Genomic DNA, 15,846 nt, shown 5'->3' with positions numbered 1-15,846 from the left:
AATCAGCATTTATAAAATCCAGTCACAAATGCAGGTTATTAGATAATATACTGACCTATAAACGTGTTTCCATTTCATTCTACTGCAAAACAGCCTCAGGACTTGCTAACAGCATGAAATAACAGGAAGTTGGTGAGATTCATATGTATTGATTGGCACTGACACTTTATACTGGACAACCCGGGCTTTTCTCATATAAGCCATGTAATAACTGAACAATATGGATTTATTTCACTCACTCACTCATTTATTTATTTGATTTTTATGCTGCCCCTCTCCGAGGACTCGGGGGAGCTTACAAAATATAAAAAGAAACAATAAGATACAGCAGCTTAAATCCAATTAAATGAAAACTAAATAACTAATCTAAAATCCCCAATGATGTTTAAAAATCAATCATACCCACTCAGACCACAATCATACATAACATTCATTGGTCAGGGGGCTAATCGCCCCAAGCCTGGAGGCATAAATGAGTCTTTAGACTCTTACGGAAGGCGAGGAGGTTGGGGGCAGTGCAAATCTCTGGGGGGAGCTGGTTCCAGAGGGCTGGGGCCTCCACAGAGAAGGCTCTTCCCCTAGTGTCATTGTCTAGTTGACGGGACCTGGAGAAGGCCGACTCTGTGAGACCTAACCGGTCGCTAGGACTCATACGGCAGAAGGTGGTCCCGCAAGTAATCTGGTCCAATTTCATGTAGAGCTTTATAGGTCATTACCAACACTTTGAATTGTGTCCGAAAACCAATCAGCAGCCATTGTAGTCCGTATAGTGTTGTAGAAACATGGGCATGCCTAGGGAGGCCCATGACCACTCATGGGGCTGAATTTTGTACGATTTGCAGTTTCCAATAGTGGTTAGCATATGATATGCTTAGCTTCTCCTTGTTTTCATTCCAAATGTCCTGCATTTTGTCAAACTCAGTTGGAATTTAAATAATGTGTGTCCATGGATATAATCTTTAGATTTATTAGGAAGAAATAGCTGTATGATGAACTGGAGGGCCAATTAACAGTGTCATGGCTAAACTATCAATATTCCATAAATCTGATTTCACCCCAGAGGGGGGGAAAAAATTTTTTTATACGTTCTGTTGTAGGCAGAAAACTGTATGATCACAGCTGATATGTTCATATTCCCACAGTAGCTTCTTGTGGCACTTTTAACTGCTGACATCCTACCTGGGGTCCCCAAACTTGCTAACTTTAAGACTTGTGGAGTTCAACTCCCAGAATCTGGAGAATTCCACAAGTCTTAAAGTTGCCAAGTTTGAAGACCTCTGGCCTACAGACTGTAATTTCATTCTTTTCAAGACCCACTTTCAATTGCCCTAGAGACGCCAAAAAACTCAGCTGACACAGAGATGTGCTGTACATATTTATTTCTTCTTATAACTTAGAACAATATACAGACAAGCCTTTTCTTTAAAGTGCGTAGGGTGAACAGGGAGAGAAGAAGAAGAAAAAAAAATTCACAGGAAGCTCAGAAGCACCAAAAGGCATAAAGCAAATGCGAATTGAAAGGAGAAACTCAGGTTGCATGTCATCATTTCAAGTAGTTTTCAAAATCTGCCAACAGAATGAGCAACACAGATTTTCCCTTGTTAAAGAAACTCTTGGAAGCAATGTGGATACATACTGCTTTCTCCAATTCGGTGCCTTTCAGATACATCAAACTGCCACCTGGAACAGCTATGGGAAACACACTCAAAACATTTGTCACATACATATTATGATTGTGTTAGACTGTTACTGCTACACAGTAGGGCCTTAAACTGTTAAGAGAGTTGCAGTCCAATATAGTTGAAGGACACCAAATTAGAGAAGACTATTTTAAATATTTAAGTTATCTGAAAAACTAGAACAAGCCAGGGGGTGGCAGTGAGGAAGACTAGTGCTATAAATTGTGCTAACATTTAGCAAAATTCCTTTACAACATATACAAATAAGAATAGAGCAACAGAATGAGGCACTGCCTCGGAATTACTGCGAGGATACAAGCTGATAAAGAAACACATTTGAAAGGGATTATGTACAGAGCTTGATTTCAATCCAGTACAGCAATTCCTCTTACACTGCCAAGGCAGTAGTCCTGATCCATACCTGATCCAGGAATAAATTGAAATTTCTCATAAAGGAGGAATGTAAGCAATGGAGTCACCAAAATGTGTAGGAAATGGCTAGCGATTTTTCTAAAGGTTCAGCCAGAATAGGATGCTAGAAGAAACAGGTGTTTGGTCTTTCTTGTAGGGGCTCTTGTGTTTTATGAAACACTTCAATTGTATCTTCTTTCACAACTGGTTTTTTTAAAACAATATTTTAAAGTAAAACTGAGAACATACATTATGACAAGATAGTAGAATCATCATTCCCTTATTTAATGAAAGACAATTTCTATTTTAGGAGATATGTGTAATACTAACAACAAAAGCATCTGTCATGCTGTTTCCTTGGCAATGCTTGATCAGAATTCACTTGATCAATACACAAGACCATCACAACAAACATTTTATCCATTGATTATATAAAACTCCCCGATAAATAGATTGATTCTAGACTCATTTGGGAGATTACATGGTCACTAGACCAGTGTTTTCCAACCTTGGCAACTTGGAGATATCTGGACTTTAACTCCCAGAATTCCCCAGCCAACGTTTGCTGGCTGGGGAACTCTGGGAGTTGAAGTCCAAATATCTTCAAGTTGCCAAGGTTGGGAAACACTGCACTAGACTAGTAGCTAATCCATCTGGCTCTGATTGAATTAATTAATGCATGCATGTATGTATGCATGCATGCACTCAAATGGCACTGGGACACATAATATCATTCACTATAGATTATGGATTGAGGCATTGAAGATAGGAATAACTAAATGGGGAAAAAGAGTAACCCTAAAAGAAAATGCTACAAAAACTGAATGAACTCGGAGTGAAGGGTGCCAGTCAAGGGATTATGGGTAAAAGACAGAGTACATGGAAATATCTCTACAATATAAATAGGAGCTTAAATACTTCTACAATATAAATAGGAACTTTTTAATATATCTCATAAATTAAGATGGCAATACCCCTACCCCAATATCCCTGCTTAACGACACACATTCAATCCACCTGGAAAGAAGTATGCAGACTTGTAATAGCAAACAAAGGGACAAGCAGCTTTCCTTCAAGTCAGGATACTTAAAGATGAACAGTTCGGCTTCCCCAGTGCTAAAACATCTGGGCTTAGTTCCCATTCTTCATTAACCGGAGTTTTCATAAAGTCTGACTGGCCAGCTTGGTTGCAGACACTGAGTTCCATATTTGTCACATAGAACACCTGAGATACACGGCTAGAACTGAGGCAGAGAAAAGAAAAGGTGTCAGATATGCCAAGTGTGGCTTCTGAATTAGTATTTATGCAAGGCACAATTAACAGTAACAGCATGTTGGGAGAAAGAGAGATGAAATATCAACTACAGTGATACCTCGTCTTACGAACTTAATTGGTTCCGGGAGGAGGTTTGTAGGGCGAAAAGTTCGTAAGACAAACAATGTTTCCCATAGGAAACAATGTAAAACTGATTAATGCGTGCAAGCAAAAAAATATATTGCAAAAACGACTCTCCGCTGGGCGCCGCCACTCAGCTGTCACCTTTTGAAACAGCCGGGTGCTTCTCGGCATTCTCCTGAATGCTGAACCTGAAAAGTTCGGCAAAAGTTTGGGTTCAGGTTCAGCGCCGCCCCTGGCTGTCACCTTCCGAAACAGCCAGGGGGCTTTTCAGCGTTCTCCCGAATGCTGAACCTGGAAGTTCAGCAAAAGTTCGGGTTCAGCGTTCGGGTTCGAAAGAACGCCGAGAAGCCCCACCACCCGGCTGTCACCTTTGCAGAAGAGCCATGGAGCTCTCGGCCGGTCGGGAGGCTCAAACAGAGGTGGGGAATCACAATCAGAATTCCAGGGGCGGAGTTTTGACATCACAAAGATGTCCTTCCTGGAGTCCACATTTCGGCCGGCCAGGAAGGACATCTCCGTGACGTCAAAACTCCTCCCCCGGAATTCCCTATTGGGATTCCCCACCTCCGTTTGAGCCTCCCGACTGGCCGACGGCCCCGCGGCTCTTCTGCGAAGGTGACAGCTGGGTGGCGGCGCTTCTCGGCATTCTCCCGAACCCGAACGCCAAACCCGAACTTTTGCCGAATTTCCGGGTTCAGCGTTCGGGAGAATGCCAAGAAGCCCCCTGGCTGTTTCGGAAGGTGACAGCCGGGCGGCGACACTTCTCGGCGGTCTCCCGAACCCGAACCCGAACCCAAACTTTTGCCGAACTTCTGGGTTCGGCGTTTGCAGCGGCGGGTTCGTAAGGCAAAAAACGTTTGTAAGAAGAGGCAAAAATTTCCGAACCCCGGGTTCATATTTCGAAAAGTTTGTAAGACAGGTTTAAGACAGATTTGTATCACGAGGTACTACTGCATATGTTCAGCCAGAACAATAGTCGGGACCAAGATTTTAGTTAAGTATGGTTTATTGAATAATGTATAACTAGCTAGGTTCTCACGTCAAGTTAATCTGTAAACCATAATACACAAATTGCAATTGGAATTCGCATATTGTGTTAGCCAAACACATAATGGCTTACGATAATATGTGAACTATATAAATCTCTCTGAATCTATTTAGGATACATGCACTAAAGATCACAACAGATTAGAAAAATGAGCCTACTTCTGCCTGAGAATGCCACTAACTATGTTCGAAACTTCAATCTTAATGTAGAAAGCAATTTCCAATTCATCCACTGGAATTTATTCATTTTCTTCTTCTTCTTTTAAATAAAGTCTTCCCTTTCAGAGATTCTAATATATGGTAATACTCTGCAGAAGTACAGGGAAAGGCAACTCGCTAAGAAGTCTCAACCATATTTCCACATAGCAGCTCTGATAGCCCTGAAAATAGATCTTTTTAATGTATTTGAGGAATTGGTCAGTCCACCCATGGACGCAGGATTCCTTCATCTCACAGCCCAATCTGAAACTTATTTTAACGTTTTGATCCAAAAGCAGAAATACTAAATTTTAGGAAAGCAAATAAAAACATAAAAATCCATATTGTCTACATTGAGCTGCTATGCCACATTTCTGACTCATGCAAGTTAATTTCTGCATTAGTGGAAGGCAAATAAAAACATTAAGATTTAATCCTTGGTTGCTTACTTGAGGCCTCACTTAAGCATTCTCCAGATAAGTGAGCCACTCTAGAATCAGAGCATGACCAAGGGCAATTCCTCCCATATCAAAACAGAAATCATATAGCTTGGCAGTTTCTCAACTCTTTTACAGTGATCCCTCGATTTTCGCGGGTTCAAACTTCGCGAAACGGCTATACCACGGTTTTTCAAAAAATATTAATTAAAAAACACTCCGCGGGTTTTTTCCTATACCACGGTTTTTCCCACCCGATGACGTCATACGTCATCACCAAGAGTCACTTCTCTCTCTCTTTCTCTCTCTTTCCTGTCATTCTCTGCTTCAATCATTTTCTCATTTCTCTTTTTTTCTCCCCTTTTTTCTATGATTTCTCTCTCTCTCTACCTTCCACTCTCCCCCCTCTTTCTCTCTCTCTCTCTTTCTCCCTCTCTCTCTCCCTCTCTCCTTTCTATCTCGCTCTGTCTGTTGCTCTCTCTCTGTGAGAACGCCTGCCCCTCCTCTCCTGCAGCCCCCTCGCTGACAGCTGGGACAAAAGCGCTCTCAGCTAAGGGACTGCGAGAGGGACGGGGCGGGCATTCTCAAAGCGCTCAGAGAGGCTAGCGGCCGAATGAGGAGAACAAGATGCCGTAGCCACCAGCGCTGCTGCAGGAGGACCCGTGCCCCAAGAGATCCGGTGAGAGGGGCGGATCGTGCAGGTAGGGGGTAGCGGCGAGGGGGCCGGAGGCGCTGGGGGGGCGACATTCAAAACAATCTTTGCCAGCCTCCGCATTTTCGTTGTTCCCCGCCCCCAACTTCAAGCCTGGCTCCTTATGCGGCCTTGGAAAAGGGTGCGCCGGGGTAGTTTTTGGCTGTCCATAGCCAAAAATGGTGTTTTTACTTCCGCATCTGTACTTCGCGGAAATTCGACTTTCGCGGGCAGTCTGGGAACGCAACCCCCACGAAAATCGAGGGATCACTGTATTTCATAATTTACAAAAAACATTATTTGGCTTGCTCTTCAATAGAACAGTTAAGTTAGTTCTCCACCCTTTTACATGCCCATGTTTAAACCCCAAGGAATCTCACCTTCTGAGCAAAATCAATAAATTTGATCCTAGAAAGAATCCGCCTCAGTTCCCCATGATTGATTTTGGGATCTGTGTCTTTCAGAGATACATCCCGGCTCTGTGTCATCAAGGCCCACCTCAGGCGGAGCTTCCGAACTGACAGGACCCCTGGCTGGTGTTCAGAAGTGGGACTTCTTGTCACCGTAATATAAAAGGCATCTTTTTGAAGATCATTTATTCCAACTAACGGATGAAAAGGGGAACAAAAACAACAACCGGTCAACAATAAATCACATCTGGATTTCTAAAGCCAATACAGTGTTCCCTTGACTTTCGCGGGTCTGACATTCGCGAAAAGTCTATACCACCACGGTTTTTCAAAAAATATTAATTAAAAAATACTTCGCAGGTTTTTTTCTACACCACGGTTTTTCCCGCCCATGACATCATACGTCATCACCAAATTATTGTTAATAAATAATTATGTTAATAAATATCAGGGTCATTAAGTATCTTCTTCAATGGTCAGTACCAGTAATAATGGTGAGTAACTCTTTTATTCCATAATTTACAAAAAACATTATTTGGCTTGCTCTTCAGTAGAACAGTTAAGTTAGTTCTCCACCCTCTTACATGCCCATTTTAAACCCCAAGGAATCTCACCTTCTGAGCAAAAATCAATAAATTTGATCCTAGAAAGAATCCGCCTCAGTTCCCCATGATTGATTTTGGGATCTATATCTTTCTAAATCTAAATGTTAAGGGAATGGGAAATTATAATTTAGGGGTTCAAAGTGTTAGGGGATGTCCTGCGATACTGTTCATAGCCAAAAATAATGTAATTATTTCCGCATCTCTAGTTCGCGGGAAATTTGACTTTTGCAGGCGGTCTTGGAACACATCCCCCGCGAAAATCAAGGGAACAGTGTACAGTGGTACCTCTACCTAAGAATGCCTCTACTTACGAACTTTCCTAGATAAGAACTGGGTGTTCAAGATTTTTTTGCCTCTTCTCAAGAACCATTTTCCACTTACAAACCCAAGCCTCTGAAACTGTAACTGGAAAAGGCAGGGAGAAGCCTCCGTGGGGCCTCTCTAGGAATCTCCTGGGAGGAAACAGGGCCACCACCCTTCCTGTGGTTTCCCCAATCGCATGCATTATTTGCTTTTACATTGATTCCTATGCGGAAAATTGCTTCTTACAAACTTTTCTACTTAAGAACCTTAATTCGTAAGAACCTTATGAATTAAGTTCGTAAATAGAGGTACCACGGTATTTATTAGCTGTTTTTAAATGAATCCAGGTTTGGTTTCTAGTCACAGCTAAAAGCTAGGCACGGTGATCAGCTGTCTGAAAGTGCTATGAATACAAATGGCTCTGCAGCACAGATACAAGGTCACAATCACACAGCATTTTTGGTTGCACAATTACACACACGCAAAAAACAACTCATCTGAAATCTTAGCACGTTGCAACTGCTTCTAAATCTTAAAAATTGTAATTGCAACAAAACATTTAAGACCTAGAGTAAAAAAAAAAAGCAAACAATTTCATTAGAAGAATATAAGATGCCAAGAAAAACACATCTTCAGTATTTCAGATCCTTGACAGCCCAGACCAGTTTAATGAAATATGCAAATAATGAACTGCATTGTGCATTCAAAGGAGAGATCAATATTTAACTAAGAGGCTTAAGTACTACCGGCACAAACCCAGCAAGGGGGGAAAAAAGGGAATTGAGCCATTATTAGCCATCCCAAACTAGGACATCTTTCAGCATTTACTTAAACAAACTTGACTTTTCCTTTCCCATTTTTCTTGGCATACTCACTAGATGAAGCAATTACTGGGTCTGTCGTATTACTCAGGTCCAAAAGGACTGAAGGGAAAGTAGGATGGAGAAGATAAAGATGGTGAATCCTTGGCCTGGGTTCCTGAAACAGCAGCAACAACAGAAGAAGTCATAAAGGGCCCCAGCTTAGTTCATCTCACTCATTTCCACCGAATGAAAGTAGGCCTTGTACACCAATTCCACAGCCCAGCCAGCACGGCCAGTGATAAAAGGTAATGACAGCTATACTGCAAAACACAAGATCACACAGGGTAATAAAAAGAATCTAAAGCACCTTGGAACAGGGACGAGAAAAGCTTCTAATGATCAAAGAGCAATAAGGACATGGACGTTTCCAGTTATTACCACCTTCAAATTCTCATTAAAATCAGTCTATGTATGCATGTCAATTATCACAATTTCATCTTGCTGCCTCCTCCACGAACCTCAATATTGCTCGTAAGTACCAGATTCACAATAACTGCCAGTGTTCCTTGAAAAAATTCTTGAGATGCAGCGTTTATTTCATTTTATTCCAAGGGGGGGGGGGCGCAGTGGTTTGCCCAAATCCATGAATTAAGGCAGGATCAGCACTGCACTTTATATGGTTGTTTGTATTGGCTAAACTGAAGTTAATAATGATAGCAACAATCATGGGACATGAAGGAAGCTAAAATGAAAAAAGAAGAAGAATTAGGAAAGGTTAGTTTTTAACCTTCTAATGCACTGTTTCCCAACCTTGGCAACTGGAAGATATCTGGACTTCAACTCCCAGAATTCCCCAGCCAGCGAATGCTGGCTGGGGAATTCTGGGAGTTGAAGTCCAGATATCTTCCAGTTGCCAAGGTTGGGAAACACTGTTCTGTTTTCTTCTCATTACAGGTATTCCAATGACCATGTGCGATCAGTGGAGAAAAAGCACAGACAGGGCGAGGAAGAGTCATTTGAAAGAATACAGCAGAATAACAGAATTGGAAGGGACCTTGGAGATCTTCTAGTCCAACCCCCTGCTTAGGCAGGAAACCCTATACCACCTCAGACAAATGGTTATCCAATATTGGCGGGACCCAGAGGAAGAGCCTTCTCTGTGGCGGCTCCGACCCTCTGGAGTCAACTCCCTGCCCTCACCCTCCTTGCCTTTCGTAAACTCCTTAAAACCCACCTCTGTCGTCAAGCGTGGGGGAACTGAAACATCTCCCCCTGCCTATGTAGGTTTTTTTGTGTGTGTATGATATAACTGTACGTATGTTTTTTATATATTGAGGTTTCTTGTTTTTTAGACTTTTTAAATGTATTATTGTTATTTTAGATTCTAACTATTAGATTTGTCATTGTATATTGTTTTTATCATTGCTGTGAGCCGCCCCGAGTCTGCGGAGAGGGGCGGCATACAAATCTAAATAATAATAATAATAATAATAATAATAATAATAATAATAATAATAATAATAATATCTTCTTTAAAACGTCCAGTGTTGGAGCATTCACAACTTCTGGACACAAGTTGTTCCACTGATTAATTTTTCTAACTGTCAGGAATTTTCGCCTTAGTTCTAGGCTGCTTCTCTCCTTGATTAGTTTCCACCCATTGCTTTTTTGTCCTTCCCTCAGGTGCTTTGGGGAATAGCTTGACTCCCTCTTCTTTTTGGCAACCTTTGAGATATTGGAACGCTGCTACCGTGCCACCATGTCAGAATAGAAGCACCGCAATAACATATGAGTACAGGTAGTCCTCAACTTACAGCAGTTCATTTAGTGACTGTTCAAAGTTACAACGGCATTGGAAAAAAGTGACTTTTGAGCTTTTCCTACTTAAGGCCATTGTGGAATCCCCAGGGGTCATGTGATCAAAATTTAGACGCTCGTTAAGTGACTCCTATGTGATCCCCTTTGACAACCTTACTAAATTAACAGATAGAGCTATCATGGGCTTTTCTAAATATGCCCATATCACACCAACACTCTGCAATCTGCATTGGTTGCCGATCGGTTTTCGGTCACAATTCAAAGTGTTAGTTATGACCTATAAAGCTCTTCATGGCATCGGACCAGAATATCTCCAGGACCGTCTTCTGCCGCACGAATCCCAGCGACCAGTTAGGTCCCACAGATTTGGCCTTCTCCGGGTCCCATCGACTAAACAATGTCGTTTGGCGGGGCCTAGGAGAAGAGCCTTCTCTGTGGCAGCCCCGACCCTCTGGAACCAACTCCCCCCAGATATCAGAGTTGCCCCCACCCTCCTTGCCTTTCGTAAGCTCCTCGAAACCAACCTCTGTCGTCAGGCATGGGGCAATTGAGATATTCCCTTCCCCCTAGGCGTATAAAATTTATGCATGGTATATCTGTATGTATGATTGGTTTTTCTTAAATTGGGGTTTTTTAAATTATTTTTAATATTAGATTTGTTTATATTGTCTTTTTTACTGTTGTTAGCCATCTGCGGAGAGGGTCGGCATTACAAATCTAATAAATAAATGAATGAATGAATGAATGAATGAATGAATGAATGAATGAATGAATGAATGAATGAATAAATAAATGAATAAATGAATAAATAAATTAACAACTGCAGTGATTCACTTAACAAATGTGGAAAGAAAGGTCATAACATGGGACAAAATTCGCTTAACAAACGTCCCACTTAGCAAAAGAAATATTGGACGCTCCAGATTTCTCTCTAGCTGTGCTAGCCCTTGAAGTTTATTAAACCTATTTTATTCAGTTCTTTATATCGGTAATGCCTGTGTAGATTCATCAAGCCTAACATTAAGAGCTTGATCAATGTTATCCTTTTTTTTTTACTGTGTGTAGCCGATACAGCTTGGCTGAGAGGAATAAAGATTGTTTATGCAATCTGGGCATGAAGATTATCTCAAGGTGGTCAAAGCTGCATTGCAGTAGTGAATGTTACTACTGCTCACTGACAGAGTAATAAGCCCCTTTGTTAAAAGACAGATGAGAGCATGAACACCGTTGTTTTCAAAGACACGCACACTTTTGTAGTTGCTACATAATTCTCCTAAAAATGTAAAGTGTGTTCTCTAGCTTGGATATATATATCTAGGACAGCAGCTATTCCATAACTTGCCAAGTTGAACACAGGTTCAAAAAGAGGGCGGGGAAAATATTTACTGACCCCTCACATCCTGGACACAAACTGTTTCAACTCCTACCCTCAAAACGTCGCTACAGAGCACTGCACACCAAGACAACTAGACATAAGAACAGTTTTTTTCCGAACGCCATCACTCTACTAAACAAATAATTCCCTCAACACTGTCAGACTTTCTACTAAATCTGTACTTCTATTCTACTAGTTTTTCTCATCATTCCTATCACCCATTCATTCATTCATTCATTCATTAGATTTGCCCCTCTCCGAAGACTCCCAAGTTGACTGTATGACTGTAACTTGTTGCTTATATCCTAAGATTTTTATTAACATTGCTTCTTCATTGCTTATTTGACCCCTATGACAATCATTAAGTGTTGTACCACATGATTCTTGACAAATGTATATTTTTTAATGTACACTGAGAGCCAAAGACAAATTCCTTGTGTGTCCAATCACACTTGGCCAATAAAATTCTATTCTATTCTATTCTATTAAACATAACTACTGTACATCTTGACATCTGACAAACATGTCCAACTCTAGGCCATTATGATTTTATAAATTTAATGGAATCAGCAAGCATTTGAAAAATAACCAACATTCCAGATATGGAAAAATAATACCGGTATTTACCCTTTCTAAAGCAGCTAGTGTGAGATTTAAATGGGAGACACAATTTGATATTTTCAGACGATAAGGTCTGTAGCTTCCATAATTTGCCGATGGCTTTGCAAACTTGAATATATGGGAATAAAAATCTTGCCTATTCAGTATTGGATTTTTTTTTTTTAGAATAGAATAGAATTCTTTATTGGCCAAGTGTGATTGGACACACAAGGAATTTGTCTTGGTGCATATGCTCTCAGTGTACGTAAAAGAAAAAAATACATTTGTCAAGAATCATGTGGTACAACACTTAATGATTGTCATAAGGGTCAAATAAGCAATTAAGAAACAATCAATATTAATAAAAATCTTAGGATACAAGCAACAAGTTACAGTCATACAGTCCTAAGTGTGAGGAAAAGGACGACAGGAATGATGAGAAAAAACTGGTAGAAATAGGAGTGCAGACTTAGTAAAAAGTTTGAGAGTGTTGAGGGAATTATTTGTTTAGTAGAGTGATGGCGTTCGGGGGAAAAACTGTTCTTGTGTCTAGTTGTCTTGGTATACAGTGCTCTGTAGCGACGTTTTGAGGGTAGGAGTTGAAACAATTTGTGTCCAGGATGTGAGGGGTTAGTAAATGTTTTCCCTGCCCTCTTTTTGACTCATGCAGTATACAGGTCCTCAACGGATTGGCAGCAATTGTATTTTCTTCTAAAGACAGTTTAAGATTCTGATAATCTCATAATCTGAGGCTAATATACCATATAAAACACACCGGAGTATGTTGTGTTTGGCTCTGGCCCAGCTCCTGCCCAGGGAATGGGGAGGTGGATGCAGGGGAAAATTCAACATGTCACAGGCCTGTGTTATTGCCGACAGAATCAGTTCAGAGGTCAGTTTCCTCGGACGAAGAAGAAGGTGGGAGTGACTCGGCAGAGGAGGGCTTGGCACACAGCCCAGGCAGTCAATCTCCCTTATCTTACATTGATTCAGATTATGACATTTTGGACCCACGCAAGCGCAGAATTATGCGTAGAGGAGACCAAGTAAGAACATATTACAGGAAATAAGTGAGGCCACCTGTGTTTGGGTGGGGCTCCAGTAATTAGGGCTGCTGCTATAAATAGCAGCATGTGGGTTTGGCCGTTGTGGAAGAATATCTGATTGGAGTTCGTCAGGAATCCTGTGTTTTCTGGACTTTGTTGCTTTTTCATGCCTTGGAAAACAAAGCAGAGCAACGTGTGTGTGTGTGTGTGTGTGTGTGTCTCACTTCATTGAAAGAAGAAGGGGTGTGAAGTTTTTCACAGCTGCTAGCTAAGTACTTAATGACTGCTTAAGGGAAATTGTACAGACTACCCGGTAGTTTTGGGACGCGTGCTCTTTGCAATACAAAAAGAGTGCTTAGTTTATTTTGAATTTTGTGATAAAGAACATTGTTTTGAATTTTCAAACGTGTGTGTGTGTGAAATTTGTACCCTTGAATTTTCGGGAGGCTCCTATCAGAGAGCCCGGCAGAACAGAGTATAAAACACACCTTCATTTTTGGGGAGGAAAATAAGGATAAAATAATCTGCCTACCCGGTATTCATCTGGCTAGTTCTTATTCTGGTCAGCTTCAGCACATTAGTTTGCTGGTTTTGAGCATGTGTGCTTGCTTTTTATCCCCTGGTTGGGGATAAAAAACAGTTTCTAAAACACTTCTCTCTCCCTTCAGAGAGAGGAACTATGATAAAAGCAGGAAAAGGGAAGATCACTGTGCTAGCAAAGCAAGGAAGATGGCTTCACTTGTTAGGGCTGAATAAAGGCTTCTTAAAGCCGCAAAGCCCAGCTGATTGTCAGAGGGAGCAGCAGTGAAAATAGGCAAACGGAAGATGTTTAGCTACCAAAGTACAAAAGATTGCTTGATTCGCTTAGCTAGCAAAGCATGGAAGATCACTTCACTCGTTAGCACCTCATTAGGGCTGGAAAAAAGCTTAGCAAAAGCTACATTCAAAGTATAAGCCACATCCAAATTTTCAGCCTCTTTTAGGGCGGAAGATGTGTCTTATACATTTAAAAATAATAATAATAATATATTAGATTTGTATGCCGCCCCTCTCCGAAGACTCGGGGCGGCTCACAACAATGATAAAAACAATATTATAGTGGCACAAATCTAATATTAAAAGAAATAACTAAAACCCTATCAAATTAAAACCAGACAACACATACATACCAAACATAAATTATAAGGAGCCTGGGGAAAAGATATCTCAAATCCCCCATGCCTGGCGGTATAGGTGGGTCTTCAGTAGTTTACGAAAGACAAGGAGGATGGGAGCAGTTCTAATCTCCGGGGGGAGTTGATTCCAGAGGGCCGGGGTCGCCACAGAGAAGACTCTTCCCCTGGGGCCCGCCAGATGACATTGTTTAGTTGACGGGACCCGGAGAAGGCCAACGCTGTGGGACCTTATCGGTCGCTGGGATATGGTATTTAATGATTGCCTGAATCTATATTACTCTGGTCCAGTGAAGGGCTACCAAACTTTTTACTACCACACTGTGCGCGTGGCTTATGCAGGACACCCTGAATTTTCTTTCAACATCTTTCAGTGCAAATTGGGTGCTCTGGGGTGGAGCTCCATTTTCCCTACCCCACTGCGTTCCCCCCCTGCTCTGGCCCTACTTGTCAATCTACTATAAAGACAGGCAGGTACAAGAGAAATTCAAGCCCTATGTGAATCTCCTTTCCTAGGAAAAAATGTGGGTGCACTGGCTTTTAAAAGATTATTTCTTATCACGTATATGCTTTTAAATACATAATGCCTGGGTTTTGCAGCTGCTGTACTGCATTAGGCTGATGCTTTTTGCCAAAGGAAGTTGCTCTTAAAAGTGTAGAAATATGCCGGGGTGGGGGATGGGAAGAGCAAGGGAGAGGCATGTAATGTTTACTACACTAAGAGACCAGATCCCCCCCCCAAGGATCTAGTCCTCCTATAGCAAAGCTGTCAAACTCGTGGTCTGAAACCAGATGTGTCACATGCTGACCATGCCCTGTTTAGTGAAGGGAGGAATTCTGATAGATCACATGACGCCATGATGCCATGTGTTTGGCACACCTGTCCTGTACGTATTAAAGCTGGTTTGGTGACTTTGGGCCAGTCTTTGTCTCTCTCTGTCTCAGCCCTACAGGGGAAAATTAAAACCCCTTTTTCTACCACCTTGATGTACAATGCACAGCCAGGTAGATTATGGTCCATAACTTTCAAGGCGGAAGCCTTTGATTCATGATGATGACAGATGTACAAGTGCACTAGAGTGCCTTCCGTCCCCTGTCCTATTGCTCTCCTATATCTCCTATACCTTTCTTCTATTCCTAAATCTCTTCTTCTATTCTTTCATTGTTATGTTCTATTACTATATCTTCTTTTCTATTATTTCTTAGATATATTTTACTATGAGCATCTCCTCTATAACCTTCATCATATATTTTACTATGTGTATATAGATATATACCCACTAAAACCCTCATTGTGTATTGGACAAAATAAATAAATTAATTAATAATAAATAAATGTGTACATGTATTTAAATAAAGAAATGGGCCAGGAAAATATTCACAGAAATGAAAACAATTTATCCCAAAATATATTGTTTCAAAGTCCCGGAAACACTTACAATCAGAAAAGGAAGATAGAATGGGCAACCCTTTTTCCATGCCCTTATATAACTGCAGCTTGTTTTCGAACATAATTAGATAGTGTGGTTTCAGGGCAAATGCCTCCTCCAAACCCAAAAATTCTGCACTCACCAAGCTTTTGAAGAGAGATTGCTTCTCATTAGCCCAGAAAAGAAAGACAGATTTTTTGTCCAAAGTCAGCACTGAAAGTGCATCTGATTTTCTCATGTGATACGGCAGCTCATAATTCCAAACTGGCAGTCCTGATTTACCATCCACAACCACAATCTGAAAACAAAAGAAACCCAGAATTAGCAAGATAAAACTTCAGAAGAGAAAGGGGGGGGGAGTGAAAGAGAAGCGGAAAAAAGGGATTAAACACCCTTCCCACATCTGTTGTTTCCCTTTCATT

At 41.2% G+C, this 15,846-nt stretch overlaps 1 protein-coding gene across 1 annotated transcript in view; it reads right to left on the bottom strand.

Annotated features, from left to right (window-relative positions):
* Positions 1–1,362: 1,362 nt before the first annotated feature.
* Positions 1,363–15,846, bottom strand: part of FAM234B (family with sequence similarity 234 member B) — a 44,835-nt gene continuing 30,351 nt past the window's right edge. Inside the window, exons 10-13 of the mRNA XM_070755972.1 lie at positions 15,567–15,722; positions 8,056–8,158; positions 6,243–6,466; positions 1,363–3,334 (exon numbers count right to left, since the gene is read on the bottom strand). Coding sequence (XP_070612073.1) covers positions 3,329–3,334; positions 6,243–6,466; positions 8,056–8,158; positions 15,567–15,722 — 489 coding nt within the window. The 3' untranslated portion in view covers positions 1,363–3,328. The remainder of the gene's footprint in view (positions 3,335–6,242; positions 6,467–8,055; positions 8,159–15,566; positions 15,723–15,846) is intronic.

Source organism: Erythrolamprus reginae, chromosome 6 (assembly GCF_031021105.1).
Source record: "Erythrolamprus reginae isolate rEryReg1 chromosome 6, rEryReg1.hap1, whole genome shotgun sequence".
NCBI classification, from domain to species: domain Eukaryota; kingdom Metazoa; phylum Chordata; class Lepidosauria; order Squamata; family Dipsadidae; genus Erythrolamprus; species Erythrolamprus reginae.
The sequence above is the reverse complement of the archived record's forward strand: the minus strand, read 5'-3'. Positions and strand labels throughout refer to the sequence as shown.